The sequence below is a fragment of the Chrysemys picta genome, chromosome 3 (genome assembly GCF_011386835.1).
Source record: "Chrysemys picta bellii isolate R12L10 chromosome 3, ASM1138683v2, whole genome shotgun sequence".
Lineage (NCBI taxonomy): Eukaryota > Metazoa > Chordata > Testudines > Emydidae > Chrysemys > Chrysemys picta.
Window position 1 is genome coordinate 76,720,540 of NC_088793.1, and position 19,020 is coordinate 76,739,559.

A 19,020-nucleotide genomic window follows, 5' to 3' on the forward strand; every position below is an offset into this window, starting at 1 on the left:
TATGGTGATCACCTGTACTACATTAGGCAGGACAGTCCTGAAATGCAGAGTTCAAGTCCCAGTCCCAGGCTGAATGACTCCAGGACAACGTTTGTCCCGGATTACCTGTGGCACTGTTCCACGGCTGCCCAAAGCTCAGGGGCAGTGCCAGCCTCTTCCTGGAGAGGGAGTTGAGGTGGGCCTTAGCCCCCCATCGCCACAAGGCCCTACTAAGTACAAGGAATGATCATAGCCCAGGGCAGGTGAAGGGTCCAGGGCTCCCCACAGTGGTCTGGGCTCCCTGGGCTGCTCTTACCACAGCCCAGCTCAGGGTTCTGGCCTGGCCAGAGGGTAAGGCCTCAGGGGAAAGAGAAGAAGCAGAGGGTGAGGCTTTGGGGAAGAGGAGGAGCAGGGGGCGGGGCATCAGGGATGAGGAGGAGCAGGGGTGTGGCCACAACGGGGGCGAGGCGCCTGCATGTGTCCCACTTGTGCCTTTTGAAAAGGTGGTCACCCTCCTAGGTACAAGGCATGCAGGCCATACCTACAGAATGGGGACTGTATCCTGAAAGCAGAGTATCTGAGAAGGATTTATGGGTCAGAATAGCTGGTGTGCTGAAACCACAGCCTACTATGACAGCCAATATTCTCTCTGTTTCCTTGTACTTCCTTGCTGGTCAGTCTATATCCATCTGTTGTTTCTTGTCTTACTCTTAGATTATAACCTTTTGGGGCAAGAACCATCTTTGTTCTCTGTTTGTACAGTGCCTAACACAATAGGGTCCTGTTCCATGACTGGGGCTCCTAGGCACTATGATCATTCAAATAAATAAAATAATAATAATAAATAGCATGCACTCCCAATGCGATGGTATGGCAAAAAGGGCTAATGTGATCCTTCCATGTATAAACAAGGGAGCAGTGAGTAGAAGTAGGGGCACTGGTGAGAATGGAATACTGCATACAATTCTATTTTTAAAAGAATGTTGTACAATTGTAGAGGATGCAGAAAAGAGCCATAACAATGATTTGAGGGCTGCAGAAAATACCAGTGAGAGACTTAAGAAGATCAAAAAGATTGAAAGGTGACTTGATTACACAGTTTAAGTACCTTTACGGGGAGAAAATACCGTGTACTAAAGGGCTCAAATCTAGTAGAGAAAACCATAATGGGAACCAATGGCTGGAAACTGAAGCCAGACAAATTCAAGTCAGAAATTAGACACTAATTTTTAACAGTGAAGTGGATTAATCACTGGAACAAACTACAAAGGGAAGTGGTGGATTCTTGATGTTTATAAATCAAAACTGGGTACATTTCTGGAAAATATGCTTTAGTCACACACAAGTTATTGGGCTCGCTACAGGGGTGAAATTTAGTGGTCTGCAATATACAGGATTATCTGCAATATACAGATTAGATAACCTAATGGTCTCTTCTGGCCTTAAACTCTATGAATCTCACTGTGAGGGTACGTCTATACTTACCTCCGGGTCCAGCGGTAAGCAATCGATCTTCTGGGATCGATCCCAGAAGTGCTCGCCATCGACGCCGGTACTCCTGCGCGGCGAGAGGAGTATGCGGAGTCGACGGGGGAGCCTGCCTGCCACGTCTGGACCCCCAGTAAGTTCAAACTAAGATAGTTCGACTTTAGCTACGTGAATAACGTAGCTGAAGTTGCGTATCTTAGTTCGAAGTGGGGGGTTAGTGTGGACCAGCCCTGAATCCCAGAGAAAGAATGATGTAGCTGAAGCTAGCAAAGAGCTGGAAAAGGTGTTATGAAAAACAGAATCAAGAGTGGAAAAAGCATTGTTAACAAATAAAAGATGTGCATTTAATAAATTCCTCGTATATCAACATTGCTCCAACAGGATTTCATTCTACACAGCTAGGCATGAGCTAACTTAGTCAAGTTTTACCCCTTTAACTTTACCATACACATATGAAACAGAGGAAAGATTAGAGGACAGTGGAAAAGGATAAGATTAAGGAACTAAAATTCTTCTTTTCTACTACAGAGTATCACTCCTGCTATATCAAGCAGTCAGCTGAACAGTATTCCTTGGGGGATGGGGTTGGGGAAGGGAGCGCAGATAGGTGGCGTAGACTAGCTCTTTTGAAGGAGGAAACCAAAAAACTTTTAAGGTGGTTACTAATTTGGTTAAGTTTTGTCACTAACTAACGAACAATCCTACACCATCACTTCTGACAGTACAAACCCATGTCTCACCAGCAGCTCAACTCCCAGTTTGAATGCCAACCGAATAACAGTTATATCTTGTTAGTAAATAGCTCGCTCAAAGAGTGTTAATGTCAATCAAATTCTCAACTCATCAAAACAACTATAATACCTTCAAGTGATTTTCAAACACCAGCTTTACAAATACTTGCTGTTAAAAAGCCCTGGGCCAATTTCTACACACACACACACACACACACACACACAATTCCCAATGAAGATAAAAGGAGATGAGTGTATGCCTCTGGTGGCAGAATTTGGCAATATACATGTATAATGGCAGCAAGAAAAAAAGTGACATCCCCTTAACTAGGAAGACAGACATGGAATGATAGTGCCATGATAGGCTGTACATATAGTTTGGAAACAAAAGTAATGTTTAAACAGCCTGGCAGAGAGCATTACCAGTAAATCTAATCATGCAAAAAGTGACTGTGCAAAATATAATGGGTTGTACATTACCCAAGAGACCTGCTAGTGACCGCATGTCTTTCTCCATCAGCTTGTATATCTCTTCCTCCGAGAAGCGGCCGATGCCATGACCGTACATTTCTCGTTTCACAATTCCTTTTGTTAGGTGGCACAGAATCCACTTCAGCAGGTCACTAAAGGGGCCACTGCACAAAAGCATCTTCTGGGTCTCGTGGAGATTGTCCACCCATTGGCAATAAGCTAATGTCCTAGAATGTGGTGAAAACAAGTTACAACTGTGCAGCATATTGACCCCCCAACACCTCTACAAAAAGGGTTTGATGAAGAGCTTGCGTAAGTCTTGAGGCCCTGAGGATTATTGGCCTGATGGAAAGCTAGCTCTGTGGTAAAATATACATCTTGGTATGAATGTGGAATATCACCCAGAATACTAAATGTTGGCCTTCGTTCTGAAGCACTTGGTCACACTGCATAGCACTTAGTTATGCAAGTAGTCCCACTGAGATCATTGAAATTCAGGGGAGTAAGTACTACTCAACAGAAATAAGGGTTGCAGATCCGGGCCTTAGATTATCACAGCAAAGTGTTGTGCAAACCGGATCTGGTATTAATAACAGACTGATACACATTAGACAAACCTTTCCTACCTATCTATTCCCTTTGGCTTATGCTTTATTTATACTTTGTCTAAGAAGTAATTCTATGCACTGCTGAAGCCTGCCAAATGAATCATTTTGCTGCAATATGATGATTCTTGTAATAGGTATTTGTTTCAGAGGCCTCCACTCTCCCCTGAAATGTATTATGGTTTATGGTTTAAACAGAAAAATAATTCATTTAAGAGATTTATGCTTTGTCAGATTGGTTTTATTTTGTATTTTATCCTCCTATGAAGTGAAGGTTTACCCTGAATGAGATATTTTTTCAAAGGGACTTTACTGTATTTCAATCTATATGTTTGGTTGGTTGAATGGAAGATGTATTCTTTTTAAAGGAGTCTTTATTAAATTTGCTTTGCCAGTCAAAAATCTCTGAGTTCTCACTTGAATTGCTGGTCTTTATTACTGTTCCAAACAGGTTAAAGAGAATTTCAGTTTTTTGCTGAAGAAGTTTGTGAGAAAAGGAACAAAAGGAACAAAGGAAAGTGACAGTCGTAAGTAATATTGAACAGTTCCCCTCTCCCATTGAAGGCAATAGGATTATTGTCACCAACTTCAGTGGGAGCAGGAGCAGGGAGTTTAAAAGAGTTATCCATCAGAGGAGGAGGTGGGAAGAGCAGATGCAACCTTAGGTGTCTGGGAAATGCAGGGTGTTTATGACAATATGTGACGGGTATTCTGAGTAATTTCCAAACTGGAAAATATAAAATCAGCTTAAACATTTGTGGTCATGTTAGAAGCTGGTTCGTACAGTTAGTTAGAAACATTGAAATATCACATAGTGTAGAATACTGTCTACTGGTTAACTGTTCCACTGTACTGGGATTTTCTGTTCTGAACATGACTTCAGTTTATCATTGTACATAGTTCTAAGCCTATGGGATTTCCTTATTGTACATACTGATCAACTAATACAAGAGAGAGAATGAGCAAAATCCTTTTGGGCACTCCTATACATTTTCTTTCATATCACCACAAATTTCTGCAACCCAGACAGAAGCAGAGTTCATTATTCCCCTGACACTACACCTACTTTCTCACTAGGGTCCATTTCTAATCTCTTTAGGAAACAGCTCACAAATTCTTCACTTTAATGACTCTATTAACATGTAGTAAAAAGTCACCAAGGATATTTCTTGCTAAGAGTAAAAGGAGGATATTTGGCTTAATAGCCAAGCAATTTGTAATAAAAGCCCAAGCTATACAATACTCTCAGAACTGAGCACCCAGAGACACTTTCAATTAATCAAATTAAAATTAATTCAGTGAATTAATATTTATATTTAAGTATTCTGAGAGCTGGTGTACTAAAGGCAAGGCAAGTTTTTTAATTTGAAATTGATTTAGGTAAATCAGTTTTAAAAAAACAAGGTGGGTGAGGTAATATCTTCTATTGGGCCAACTTCTGTTGGCAAGAGAGACAAGCATCTGAGCCACACAGAGCTCTTCTTCAGGTCTGGGAAAGGTACTAAGAGTGTCACAGCTAAATACAAGATCGAATAGATAGTTTAGCATCAGTAATTAGTTCATATTCTAAGGGACCTTCCCAGGTGACCCATTAATACCCTGTAGTCATAGGACAAAAAGGGAGGTTAGTGGGTTATAGATTGTTGAAATGGGCCATAAATCCAGTATCTTTACTGAGACCGTGATTTTTAGCGTCTAGCAAAGATATGAATTTAAGCTCCCAGGATTGTCTTTTGAAAGTGTTCTGCAAGTTTCCTTTCAGGATGAGGACTGAGAAGTCAGATATAGAGGGATCGCTCTGTGAAAAGCATTCACCAATAGGTGATATGATGTTTTTGTCTTTTACCATTTTCCTGTGCGAGTTCATTCGAGAACATAGTGATTGTCTGGTTTCACCCACATAGTTGTTATTGGGGCATTCAGTGCACTGGATGAGGTACACCACATGTTGTGATAGACATGTGTAGGATCCATGGATCTTGAAAGATGTGTTGTGGGGGCGTGTTGATCATTGTAGTAGTGGAGATATGTCTGCAGATTTTGCATCTGGTGTTCTGGCAGGATCTGGTGCCATTTTGAGTTGCTGTGTCCTGGTCTGTGTGGAGCTTGCTTCTGATTATGAGCTGGGAAGATTGGAGGGTTGTTTGAAGGCCAGAATAAGGAATTCAAGAAAGATTTATTTCAGGGTGGGATTCCCATTGAGTATGGTTTGTAGTTGTTGGATGATACCCCATATGGGCTCCAGTGTGGGGTGGTAGGTGACAACTAGGGGTGTGTGGTCGAAGGGAGTCTTATTGCTGTATTGAAGCAGGTTCACTCAGGGTGTTTGGGTGGCCTGTTCCAGGATGTGATCTACTTCTCTGGTGGAGTGTCCTTGTTTGGTGAAGGCAGTTTTGTGTGTGTTAAAGTATATATCCCAGACTTTCTCCTCAGAGCATATTCTGTGGTACCTGAGTGTCTGACTGTAGATAATAGGATTTCTTGGTGTGTTTGAGGTGGTCACTGGATCTATGAAGGCAGATGTGATGATCCATAGGTTTCTTACATATAGTTGTTTATAAGATTCCATTGCTGAAGCTGATTGTCGTATCCAGGAAGTTGATGCTTGTGTGGGAGTGTTCGCAAGAGAGTTTAATGGATGGGTGGTGGTTGCTGAAGTTGTGGTGTAAATATATGAGGGAGTTTAAGTCATCTGTCCAGAGTCCCTAAAATCTAACCACAATAATGATCAAACCATCAGACAAAGGGGGTGCCATCATAGTCCTCAACCGTGATGACTACGTTAACAACTGACAACTCTCTGACACTACCTATTATAAGGAACTCAAAGAAGACCTCTACAACACAGTTTACCCAGGAATGTAAGGATATCATCAAATCCTTTCCCAAACAAATCCAAGAGAAACTCTACAAACTCATCCCCCACGAACCCAAACCAGGGACCTTCTACATGCTTCCCAAGATACACAAACAAGGAATCCAGGCAGACCTATCTGGCCACAGCACTCTTACTGAAGGAATATTGGGACTCATAGAAACCATCCTCAACCGACTCACCACACAAAGGGACAGCTTCCTCCAGGACACAACTGACTTCCTCCACAAACTCCACAACATTAACAATCTACCTCAGCACATCCTCTTTGCCACCATAGATGTCACCTCCCTATACACCAATATCCCTCACAATGACGGCATAGCTGCCTGCCTCAAATATTTACAAAACAAATGACAACCCTCAGATATCCACCCCAAACACATTGCTAAACTTATCCATTTCATCCTCACCCATAACAATTTTTCATTCAACAACAAACACTTTGTCCAAACCATGGGAAAAACCAGAGGTACTAGAGTGGCTCCCCAATATGCCAACCTCTTCATGGGCCACTTGGAGAAGAATTTTGGGACAAATGCACCAATGATATACCTGAGATACATCAATGATATTTTCATCCTCTGGACAAATGACTTAAACTCCCTCATAGATTTCCATCACAACTTCAACACCCAACACCTGTCCATTAAACTCTCACTGGAACTAAATATTTCCCTGAGTCTCACTTACTGATTGTGGAGCTGTACTGAGAACTGGTTGGTTCAGGAAAGGACAAACACAATATAAAGATTGCCAATATGGATATTAATCAGGTGAAAGTACAATGGGGGTGGACCCAGATGATCCATTAAAGGCCTAATTTTCATGAACAGCCTCAGACACTTTGTGACACTTTGTATGGATGCTTTGGGGGATCAGGTGCCCCAAAACTCAAATTTGGGCCTGCAAAGGAGGTAACTGAACAGCCAACTACCTGATCTGTTCACACAAAGCCATGATTTGAGCACGCAGAAATGTGTGTGCCAACAAATTTAGAGGCTGGGTTAAGGCAACTGAAAATTGGCCCTACCCAGGGTCTTATCAAAGTATGTTATTGTTACATAGCTTGATAAACTGATTTATCTGTACTTACTACCAATACCTATTCATTGTATATCTGTAATATTAGAATGGTGAAACTTGCTTAAAGCTGAGCACTAATTCACACTTCATGTTAGCAAACACATCTGTTGCACTAAGACGGGCCTCAGCTCATATTGTCACTCAAGCTGACTATTTCATTGACTCATAACAGGCCTGTGGGCCAATCATAAGAACTACCAGGGATCAACAGTGGATGTCCAGAAGATCCAGAAGAGTGTCATTAAGGAGAGTCCTGGGAGCAATCATACCACTCTAGCTCAAGGCCAGTTCCTCCCCCTACCCCAGGCATGAGTCGCTTTATAAAAGGCCTCTCTGAACTCCGGACCTTTAGGAAACACTGTAAGATGATCTATTTTCTCAGGCATAGGGAGAGGGGTGAGTAGTGTCATCAGCTGGTTGTTTATTTGTTTACATGGGTCTAGGCTGATATACACTGTTGTTATGTGTGTGATCTGTGTATTTTTGAAAACTTACTAGTGCCTCAGATAGGCACTCCTGTACAAATCTTTGGATTATTATTTCATTTATGTCCTTTGAATAGGAATGGTCCCAGGAACTAGCATATCTGAAACAAAGACATAGGTAATTACTTTAGTCTCAATACATAAGTTAGGAATGGGAGCAGGTAGAGAGACTCACCAGAAGTGGCTAGCTTGCATCGCCCCCTTACTGTTGGAAACTAATTGAGAACTTATGCAAAGCAAGAGATAGGTGTTCACAAAGGTGAAGTAAGGGGGTGGCTCATTAGCATGTATAAAGTAGGAGACCATTAGGGACAGATCCTCAGCTGGCGTACATCACTGATGCTCAAGGTTCTTCGATGGAACTATGATAGCTTGCACCAGGTGAGGATCTGATCCCTACATTTTGTCTAGTTTAGGCAAATAGTTGAGATCATTCTGGGTAAACAAGCACATTCCTAACGTATTAACCAACCCCAACCTAATCTCAACCTCTCTTCCTAATCTAGATTATCCCTTAGAAAGCAGCAAGGAGACAGATTCCGTTTTGAAGAGACAAAAGACTTCTCCTGTAGACCCAGCAGAAACCGTGACATCTATGTTGGTAATTCATAGCTAAAATATCTGAATGCCATGAGTAATATTCCTTTCCTTTCCCTTAATTAGGAACCTTTGCAAGACCCCCAGAGAACAGACTGTGTAAAGAAGCTAACATATAATTTCCTAGTTTCTGACTGTTTTCTCTGCTGTACCATAACTTTAAGGTAACTTTTGTTTCTTCTAATCTGGATTGACATAGACTATTCTAGCAGGGGACATATCAACGGACTGAGACCATTTTTGAAGCCCAATTTAAATCTGACCTCAGCCTAGAAGGTAGGTGTCAGATCTCTGTTCAAATCTCTCTCATCAGGTGAACCAGGGGTCTCCCACATCCAAGGTGAGTACCCTAGCAACTGAGCTAAAAGTTGTAAGAGAGGTCCTCCTCCTTCCCCTAGTTTCTTGGGGAAATGCTGTAGGCACTTAACTGCAAATAGGGTTCCCAGATGTGAATCGCTAGTAGAGATAAACACCTCCCTACAACCTAGACCAGGGGTCGGCAACGTTTGGCACGCGGCTCGCCAGGGTAAGCACCCTAGCGGGCCGGGCCAGTTTATTTACCTGCTGATGTGGCAGGTTCAGCCGATCGTGGCCCCCACTGGCCACGGGTCACCGTCCCGGGCCAATGGGGGCGGCGGGAAGCCGCGGCCAGCACATCCCTCGGCCCGCGCCGCTTCCTGCCGCCCCCATTGGCCCGGGACGGCGAACCGCAGTGAGTGAGGGCTGCGATCGGCCGAACCTGCCATGTCAGCAGGTAAATAAACTGGCCCGGCCTGCCAGGGTGCTTACCCTGGCGAGCCGCGTGCCGAATGTTGCCGACCCTTGACCTAGACGTAAGCACCTAACATACACCCCTCTCGTCGGCATCTCCTAATGGGTAATTTAGGTGGCACCCTGCCTAGCCTGCTAGATTTTGGGAATCACAGTCTAAGGTGCCTATCTCTCCCCATTCAGTGTCTTGGAGTCTAGGCACCTAACACAGGCTTTGTGATTCACAATGTGTTCCTGTGATTTTCTAAGCATCTAAAAGTTCAGCATTGTGACGCTCAGTGTCACAACAACTACGTACGTTGGTGAACCTTGGCCCAAGTGCCTTCAACTGCCATTGAAGTCAATAGTTCAGATCTTGAGATGCATCAAGCATGTGCAACGCCCACTGAAGACACCTGGAGTTCCAGGTGCTCAGCAGCTCCTCTCAGCAGCTGGCCCAGTAGGAGTGGAACGCCTCAGCAGGAGGCACTCAGCCCCAGGCAGGATGGGGCCCATATTTTAAAAAAAAAAATAAGCAAAAATAAGACATCACAAAATGTACTTTGCTCATTTATTTGACAAGGCTCCCTAAAATGTGAATCAGTGTTCGGTCATACATATTTTTAATGCAATGAAGTCATAATAGGAACCCTCACTCTGCTTTTAACGGCCTTACTCAACCAGTAGCCTCACTGATGTCACAAGCAGCATCCTACATTTGTCAGGGTTGCTGTGTCTAGTCCTAAATCTTTGCTGGTGAGTGGGCAGACTCTCATTTTTGTGAGTGTGAGCGTAACCATTAGCAACAGGAGATTTAGTGAGGTTCTATCCCATATTGTGGTTTATGGGCTTTTAAATGACTTCAAGTCACTCTACCACCAGACAGACAAAGAGAGAAATCCTTCGAGTTGAACGTTAGACCTTACTTTGCTCAGTCAACAATACTGCATCCCATTACTGATAGTGGAAGAATAACAACAACATTCTGAACAACAACAAAATGAAGAGGACTGTGCAAATATATATATAGTTTTCAATTAATTCAAAATATTGCATTCCTGTCACCTCTTAATCCCAAAAGCTGGATTTTTTTCTCTCCCTTTTGGCAATCACAAATGTATTAAACAGTCTCAAATTTAGCCTATTATTAATCAGCCCAATCCTGCAGTTATTTCTCATGTGCCACTGAAGTAGTATATGTGAAAGGACTGCATATGCATTAGTAGTATATGTGAAGGAGCCTGTTGTTGCTCCTCTTTATAAACTTGCAGATGGGCAAAGGGCCTGATTCTGAATTTCACTTGCAATGGCTTTACACCCTCCAGTGGTGTTTACTCCTGATTCACACTGGCACAAGTAAGAACGGAAAGAGACACCAATACTCCAAGAGTGAAAAGAATTGTGGAATTGACAGCTCGGTTCTGAGTTATTTGAAAGACAAAGCAAGCATTCATTTCCAGATAAAATGTGCAGCGGCAGGTTTGATAAGATCAGAACAGAACTAGCTTTACCATGCAAGCTTACCAATAGAAGTGCTCCTCCACCATTTTTGTCACTGCTCTGGAAACAGCTCTTTCATGTGGACCAAGGTTTTTATTTAAATTCACTCCGAGTTTCTCTTCCAAAAAGTCAATAATGAACTCAGTGCCAGATACCTTTTTGCGATTGTATTCAATCCAGGGCATTTTCCCTTGGGGGGAAAGTTTTCCATCAAAATAGTTCTAAGAAAAGAAGCAAGTAAACAAAAACAAAAAAACAAACACACACAAAAAACACCCTTCAGCTTCTGTTTGATCAGTATAAAGTTTTCTTTAAAAGGTGCCAATACCCAAAGCATAAAATCAATATCCTCCATAAAGTAACTATCAAACTAGAGCGACAACCTTACTCTAAATGGAAATGCATAAACCTATTTCCAGCATAAGTAATTCCTAGCCAAAAGAATGTACCCATCATTGTTTTTCTTTTGTTTGTTTTTTTAATGCAAAGCAATGGGACCAGTCCTGAAAGGTGTTATGTGCCTTTGATGCCTTCTATGGTGTGATTTAATGTTAATTATTTAATTAAAGGCCAGTGGGGATAGAACCACTCAGAACTCCACAGGGACAGGCCCAATATTCTGGACAATTTTGCATCATAGACAAAACAATAATAATATTTGGTACTTATTCACAGTAGCATTCTTCATCTTAAAAGCACTTCTTGGGTTTTTTACCCACAAAAGCTTATGCCCAAATAAATCTGTTAGTCTTTAAGGTGCCACCAGACTCCTCGTTGTTTTTGTGGATATAGACTAACACGGCTACCCCTCTGATACCTAACTAATGAAATATCTCAGTAGCCCTGAAAGGCAAATGTGGCTAATCTGCACACCCACTAAGTGCACACCAAAAGTGGATGCAGGAAGGAAAGTGGGAACAGGAAGGACCTAGACTCATCCTCAAGCTCAGATGAGGAAACCCCAATGGCATGTACTCCTGCCTTCTTTCAGGCCTTCAACGAGCAGCCAGGCCCAAGCAATGGAATGATATGTCACTCCCTCATTGGAGAGGGAAAGTATGTCTTTGCCTGTAATCCTGGCATTTCCTGGTCTGCAACCTCACTCATCTGCAGCCAAGGTCCCTGCAATCAGATCCACAAGAGCCCATCACCTGTGTGGAGTCCCATTAAACTTAGCAGGTCTCTGCACCTAGGTATTTATCCCCATTTTACAAATGGGGAAGCTGAAGCAGAGAGATCAAGCAGGGAATGAGTCAGGAGTAAAACACAGGAATTCCTGGCTTCCAGTCATGTGATTAGATCATTAGACCATAATTCTCTTTAATTACAAGTCTGCTTATTCCTAAAAGCACAGGTATGAGCTACTTACTGTATTCTTGTTCTTTTATTTCCTTTATTTAAAAGGACACTCAACAATGTTAATTATTCTTGTGATTTTACAGCAAGTCTCATGATAGTTGGTGTTCTTCTTAAAGACCCATTTCCTGGAGTCCTGTTATTACATAAAAATCTCAGCTTCCATTTAAAGATATCATTCATGGCCATGGTGAAAAGCTCAAAAATGTGAACCCTAAAGGCTCAAAATGAGAAGCCAAATAAAAAACCTCAAATTTATTATTTTTTAAAATGTTATGATTTTAAGCCAGTTATTTTGGGTGCGTGACTCATGATTTTTGAAGGTTTGGGGTTGGCAATACAATGTCAACCTGTTTAGGCCTCAAAAATTTAACTTCCAGAAATCCACTAAGGTCGAAGATAGACAAACATATAGCACACTGTGTGGCAATGGAGATTCAGCAGGAGATCCTCATTAGTTGGCTACATTTAATAATATGGATGTGTGATACATCACAAATACATGTTCTTTCTCAGACACATCTTCCTTCTGGATCAAATTAGAAGACATATTGGGGAACATTGCTGGGAACAGCGTCTTCTGGTTCTAGCCACTCTTGGATTTCTGCCCATACACAGATATCCTGATATGAGAATAAAATGATATGATGTGTCATGACTTGTATCTAGAAATGAATGAATAAGGAAATGGAAATCATCTGTCTAGTGTATGAGTGAGGAGGAAAGATGGAAGGTGTTCTGGCTCATAGCAGAAAGGCTACAGAAACAGATGACTTGAAACTTAAAAGAGAATACCAACTCTTCCATGCTCTTTAGTCCAGGCTCTTCCCTTATGAAAAAAAGGCCTATAGAATTTTAAATAAACTGGTAACCTTTCTATAGGTTTTTTTTAACCATCCTATAGAATTTAATAGTCCGTCTATACAATGGTTAAAAAAACCTATAGAAAGAATCTCATTCTTATTAAATTCTATAGGATTTTAAAATAGGTTCTATAGGACCCTATTAATAGATATACAGTACTGTTGTTTTAATCTCAATTAAACTCCATAGGACTGTTCCATTAGGGTTTTTTCCCCTTATGCCAAAAATACTGATATTTTGGGCATTTGCTGTTAGCTTTTATAAAATATATTTGCCTAATTTTCTTTACTGCAATAGTTTAAATCAATATAGCTTGGATTAATAAAAATGAAGAATATTTTATATAATATGTGTGTGAGTGTGTGTGTGTGTAAAGAATTACATTAATGCAACATCAAGTTTACATATTTTAAACTTAGGCAATGCAAAAGTTAAGATTCTAGAAACAAAGCTGACAAGCATATTACACAGGTAAAATCTGCTGAATCTTAGGCTTCCTAGAGTTTGTATTTTTAATGTTTCTTTACAATATGATTAAGCAAGGAAAATGGAATATAAGGCTTCTATTCATTATCCTGTGATATTTTAAGATGTCCTCCATCCCTGGGCAAAATCTCTTATAATACATTGTACTGTTTCTAAAGCAGATATCTTTAGGCCCAAAAACCTTGCTATCTTTAAAGCTGCTACTAATTGTCATCAAATATTTACCAAACTCTCACTTAAGAATCAGTCCAGCTGCAAAGAACAGCGAGTGGCCATGGTATTGGTATAGCAAAACTAATAAATCCACCCTAGTACATTAACTTTAACTATAATCTACAAAGCAATTGTCACAAGAGCCCATGGAAAGCTCATTTTATGTAGATGGAATTTACAAACTGAATTGCATTGAAAGACATTTTGGGGCCCTTTTACAGTGATAACCAGGAATAATTAAGCCTAATATTGCCAATTACTGGAGTTTGTGTTGTGTCCCTTTGTATCTATTTTTTAAAAACTATTTCTTAACAGATCTTATATAAATATAACATTTCTGTTGCCTTTATAGTTTGTCAGACTGTAAAAAAATCCATGTCTTTCAAAAATTCTGTTTTACAGAAAACCCCTGAACCCAAAACTGGTTCCTCCAAACCAAACTCTACAGAGAACATCATCAAAGTTCAACACCTGGCATAAAAACCTTTTGCTACATTGTAACATTCAGAGACACCAACAAAGCAATCAGGCCAGATCAAGATGGCTTGGGAAGAGAAAGCAATCAGTGGCAACATTTAGCACAGGAGGACTGGCAAAGCAAAGCAAAGCAAAGCAAAGCTTAGGGTAGGTCTAGACTTACCTCCGGGTCCGGCGGTAAGCAATCGATCTTCTGGGATCGATTTATCGCGTCTTGTCTAGATGCGATAAATCGATCCCGGATCGATCCCGGAAGTGCTTGCCATCGACGCCAGTACTCCTGCTCCGTGAGAGGAGTACACGGAGTCGACGGAGGAGCCTGCCTGCCACGTCTGGACCCGCGGTAAGTTCGAACTAAGGTACTTCGACTTCAGCTACATTATTGACGTAGCTGAAGTCGCGTATCTTAGTTCGAAGTGGGGGGTTAGTGTGGACCAGGCCTTATATTCAACAAACAAACACATCTGATCAAAATAGCGCAGTGACTTGTTGGCAGTGGTCAATAAAAATGGACAAGGAATTCTAGCAACATGTGAATTTCTTGATGGTTCAGAAGTCAGGCAGGCTCAAAAATGTCCTTGCCACATTGTGTGGCCTGAAAGGTGACACAATGCTGATGGAAGACAAAGGAAGGGTAGAAATGGGAGGCACATTCTCCTTTAAAGGTCTATACACCCGTAGGGCACAGACACTACACAGGCAGCACCAGCTGCCAACATATACTAAATGCAAGAAATGCTAGCAAAACTGACGTGTAAATGTCACCTTCTGCTTCTCTATGATATTTATATCTGGAGGGAGGGGGAGAAACACTGGATAAATTCACCAGATAATCGCTCTCCAGTGAGCGTTAAAATTTGTGCTCTAGGCAGCTGCAAATGATCCAGTTCAAAACTGTACTGTCTGCTATTGTCCAGCTAACAGCAGTTTCTAAGAAGTTCTAAAGGTTCCTCAGTAGCTTAATCCCATCTTTTTTTAATCCTCCTTTTCTCTAAGGGTGTGTCTACACTTGAAGCTGGAGGTGCGATTCACAGCTTGAGGAGACATACCCACACTAGCTCTGATCCAGCTAGTGGACTACAGTGTAGCTGCGGAGGTGCAAGCAACAGGAGGGGCTAGCTCTCCTGAATACATACCTGCCATCTGAGAGGGGTATGTACTTGGGCAGCTAGTCTCTCCCAACGTTCATGCTGCTGCAGATACGCTTTATTTTTAGCACTCTAGTTTGATCAGAGCTAGCGCGGGTGTGTCTTCTTGAGCTAAGAATTACACCCCAGCTCAAAGTGTAGACATATCCTGAGGTGCTAAGGTGCATCTGTGGGTAGCACCAGACTCCTAGTAGGATGGTAAAAAGAGAATCCTTGCTGCTTCAGACAGTTGAGTTGCTTCTGCAGCTCAAAGGTACAGTGCCAGCTCGGGAGATAAAACTAGATCTTCAAAGGCACTCAGTGTTGGCCTCACTCTGTTCCCACTGAAGTCAACAGCAAAACTCCTATTATCCCCAGTCAAGTTAAAAGAAGGTTCCCTCTTGCAGGAAGGTTCCCTCTTGCAGCCATGGTGTTAGCATGATTCAGCAACAGCTAACACATGGTTAGGTCCCATCAGCACTGCAAGAAAAAAATGGTACTTTAACCATAAGACAAACTGGGAAATAGCTGTATTATTTTTATGAACATGGTACACGCCTCTCTGCGTTTGTCTATGATGGGTACTTGGCTATGGAGTTAGATAAAAAAGAGTTGTTAGAAGAACCAAGAAGGAAAGGTAAAACAATGAAACAGATAGGAGACCTAGAGGAAACAATGGAAAAAGCTGTTTATTAGGGAATACCCTACAAGGTAGCCTGAGAACAGTTTATTATTTCCAAGGCTAAATCTAGGATCAGAAGGAGGATACCAAATATTAGAGGACCCTGGGCCTAGAAAAGGGCTGGGGTTCAGTGAGTGGCCAGACACTGCCCAGGAAGTGTCAGTGAGAGCTGGCAAGGAAAGAGAGAGAGAGAGAGAGAAAAAAAGAGAGAGAGAGAGACTGCTGTGAGCAATCTGTTTCTCCCAGCCAGAGATGGGGATTAGCTGGATTGAGGGACATTTACAAAAGTTGGCAAGAAAAGACTAAGACATAAATAAGAACGAGGCATACAGGCCTTTTATTGTTTGTACTCTTCACTCTACATGCTTTCTACCTTTGGGGGAAGGAATAAATACAGCTTTGTTTTGAAGATGCTGATTCTGAGTCACTTTAATCAACTTGCTGGTCACGGACCCCAGAAAGAAAAGGCTGGCAGGTGCCAATGCAGTTGGGCCTGTTGGATTGGCACAGTGGGGAAAAGGGGGCTACACCCCATAGATCCCATCTAAGAGTGGTTGGACTCCACCCAGAGTGAGGTGCAGGGAGCCAGGCCTGTCACCCACTGGGTACACTCAAGAGGTACTAGAAGGCATCTAAGGCACATTTTCCCTGTAACTATAACAAACCATGTCAGGAGACAACCATGGTCTAACTCGGTCCCTCCAGCACTGCTGGTTTTACAATGTTTATGGGACCCAACAAAGTACAGTGCTTTAATTTACACGGGGAAAGGGGGCCTCTAAAACCTGCGGGGCTAGAATCTTTCTTTCCTTGTAAATAAAAGCTTAGATTTGGGGAGGAGGAGCAGAGGGAGACCAAAAATCTCTAAATCTAAATCCTCAAACCCCCTAGAAGTTTGTATACCGGCAGTCAGATTTCCATTGTCTCAGCCAGTGAGATTGTTGGACAGCTCCCTGCCACTACATTTATAAGGCAGCTGCCCCAATCAGCATCTTGTGCAACACAAGGAAGGTAGGTTCCTCCAGGGCCAGCAGCAAAGACTATGTTAGCTGAAAGGTCTGTCTTTGTCCCTTCCTGTCAACAGTTTAGCTGGGATAAATTCTGCCTTTAAACCCCATGCAGCCCCATAAACTTCAACCCCAGGGACTGAGCATTAAGCAATTTGGGGTCATGGTAGAAAATTTCCCCTCCTGATTAAACTTTTTAAAAGTTTATTAAGACTTCAACTAGGTTTCCAAGTAACCTGCAGCCCCTACAGTAACATCTATTCCAGCAGGCCCAGATACACAATGCACAGGGGAGATTTAGGGTATGTTTACACAGCAACTAAACACCCACAGCTGGCCCAGGTCTGCTGACTTGGGCCTGCAGGGCTCGGGCGGCAGGAATGTAAGATTGTGGTGTAGAGGTTTGGGCTCAGGCTGGAGCTCAAGCTCTGGGACCTGCAAGGGGGGATGGTCCCAGAGCCTGGGCTCCAGCCCAAGCCCAAATGTCTACAATGCAGTTTGACAGCCCCATAATCCCAAGTCAGCTGTGGATGAGGGGAAAGCAGTGGATGCGTTATTCCTTGACTTTAGCAAAGCTTTTGATACAGTCCCCCACAGTGTTCTTGCCAGTAAGTTAAAGAAGTATGGGCTGGATGAATGGACTGTAAGGTGGATAGAAAGCTGGCTAGATCATTGGGCTCAACGGGTAGGGATCAATGGCTCCATGTCTAGTTGGCAGCCGGTATCAAGTGGAGTGCCCCAAGGGTTGGTCCTGGGGCTGGTTTTGTTCAATATCTTCATTAATGATCTGGAGGATGGCATGGATGGATTACACCCTCAGCAAGTTTGCAGATGACACTAAACTGGGAGGAGTGGTAGACACACTGGAGGGTAGGGATAGGATAGAAATCTGATGAGGTTCAACCTGGACAAGTGCAGAGTCCTGCACTTAGGATGGAAGAATCCCATGCACTGCTGCAGACTAGGGACCAAGTTCTGCAGAAAAGGACCTAGGGGTTACAATGGACAAGAAGCTGGATATGAGTCAACAGTGTGCCCTTGTTGCCAAGAAGGCTAACAGCATTTTGGGCTGTATAAGTAGGAGCATTGCCAGCAGATCGAGGGACGTGATCATTCCCCTCTATTCAGCATTGGTGAGGCCTCATCTGGAGTACTGTGTCCAGTTTTGGGCCCCACACTACAAGAAGGATGTGGAAAAATTGGAAAGAGTCCAGCAAAGGGCAACAAAAATGATTAGGGGGCTGGAGCACATGACTTATGAGGAGAGGCTGAGGGAACTGGGATTATTTAGTCTGCAGAAGAGAAGAATGAGGGGGGAGTTGATAGCTGCTTTCAACTACCTGAAAGGGGGTTCCAAAGAGGATGGATATAGACTGTTCTCAATGGTAGCAGATGACAAAACAAGGAGTAATAGTCTCAAGTTGCACTGGGGGAGGTCTAGGTTGTTTATTAGGAAACACTATTTCACTAGGAGGGTGGTGAAGCACTGGAATGGGTTACCTAGGGAGGTGGTGGAATCTCCTTCCTTAGAGGTTTTTAAGGCCCAGCTTGACAAAACCCTGGCTGGGATGATTTAATTGGGGATTGGTCCTGCTTTGGGCAGGGGGTTGGACTAGATGACTTCCCGAGATCCCTTCCAACGCTAATATTCTATGATTCTATGACATGGGCCAGCAGCGGATGTTGAATTGCTGTATAGACAATGCTCCTGTGCAGGGCTGAGACAAGCACAGCCTTACACACACTTGACGTGCCAAGTGGTGGTAGGAAAGTAGATATGATCATGCAAAATCTCTGTATGGCCAGAGGAAAGAGGACTGTGCCACATGCTTCCTTCCAACTGCATGTAAAAATCCAGAGTAAGTACAGTGCAAAATAAAGCTGGTTGAGGGTGCTTTAAAGTGCATGTGTTGGAGACAACACTGGCATATCCTGGGCAGAGAGCAGCACAGCACAGCCTCCTGCCAAAAAGGAAGATTCTTAGAGTAGCATGTGTGTGGCTGTCCCCTGATGATGGGCAGTTGCAAAAATGCCTGTGCTCAGTACACACATGATGCACTCCCCATGGGTCAGGATTCAGTGCCAGGGCACAACAGCTATTGGGATCTACACACCAGCTGTGTGGAAGGCAGGTCTGCCCACTCTGAACCAGCCCATTTGGTAGTGCCCCCATCACTGGCCATTATCAGCATCCGTCACACACTGCAGCCAGGATCACTGATGCCTCCTGCCAGCTAGACA

The 19,020-nt window shown here is 42.8% G+C and overlaps 1 protein-coding gene across 2 annotated transcripts in view; it reads right to left on the minus strand.

Annotated features, from left to right (window-relative positions):
- Positions 1–19,020, minus strand: part of FAXC (failed axon connections homolog, metaxin like GST domain containing) — a 47,640-nt gene that overhangs the window by 20,620 nt on the left and 8,000 nt on the right. For both annotated transcript variants that reach the window (XM_065588228.1, XM_005301131.5), the window contains 2 exons: positions 10,592–10,788; positions 2,679–2,896 (listed from right to left, as the gene is read on the minus strand). In XM_065588228.1, coding sequence (XP_065444300.1) covers positions 2,679–2,896; positions 10,592–10,788 — 415 coding nt within the window. The remainder of the gene's footprint in view (positions 1–2,678; positions 2,897–10,591; positions 10,789–19,020) is intronic.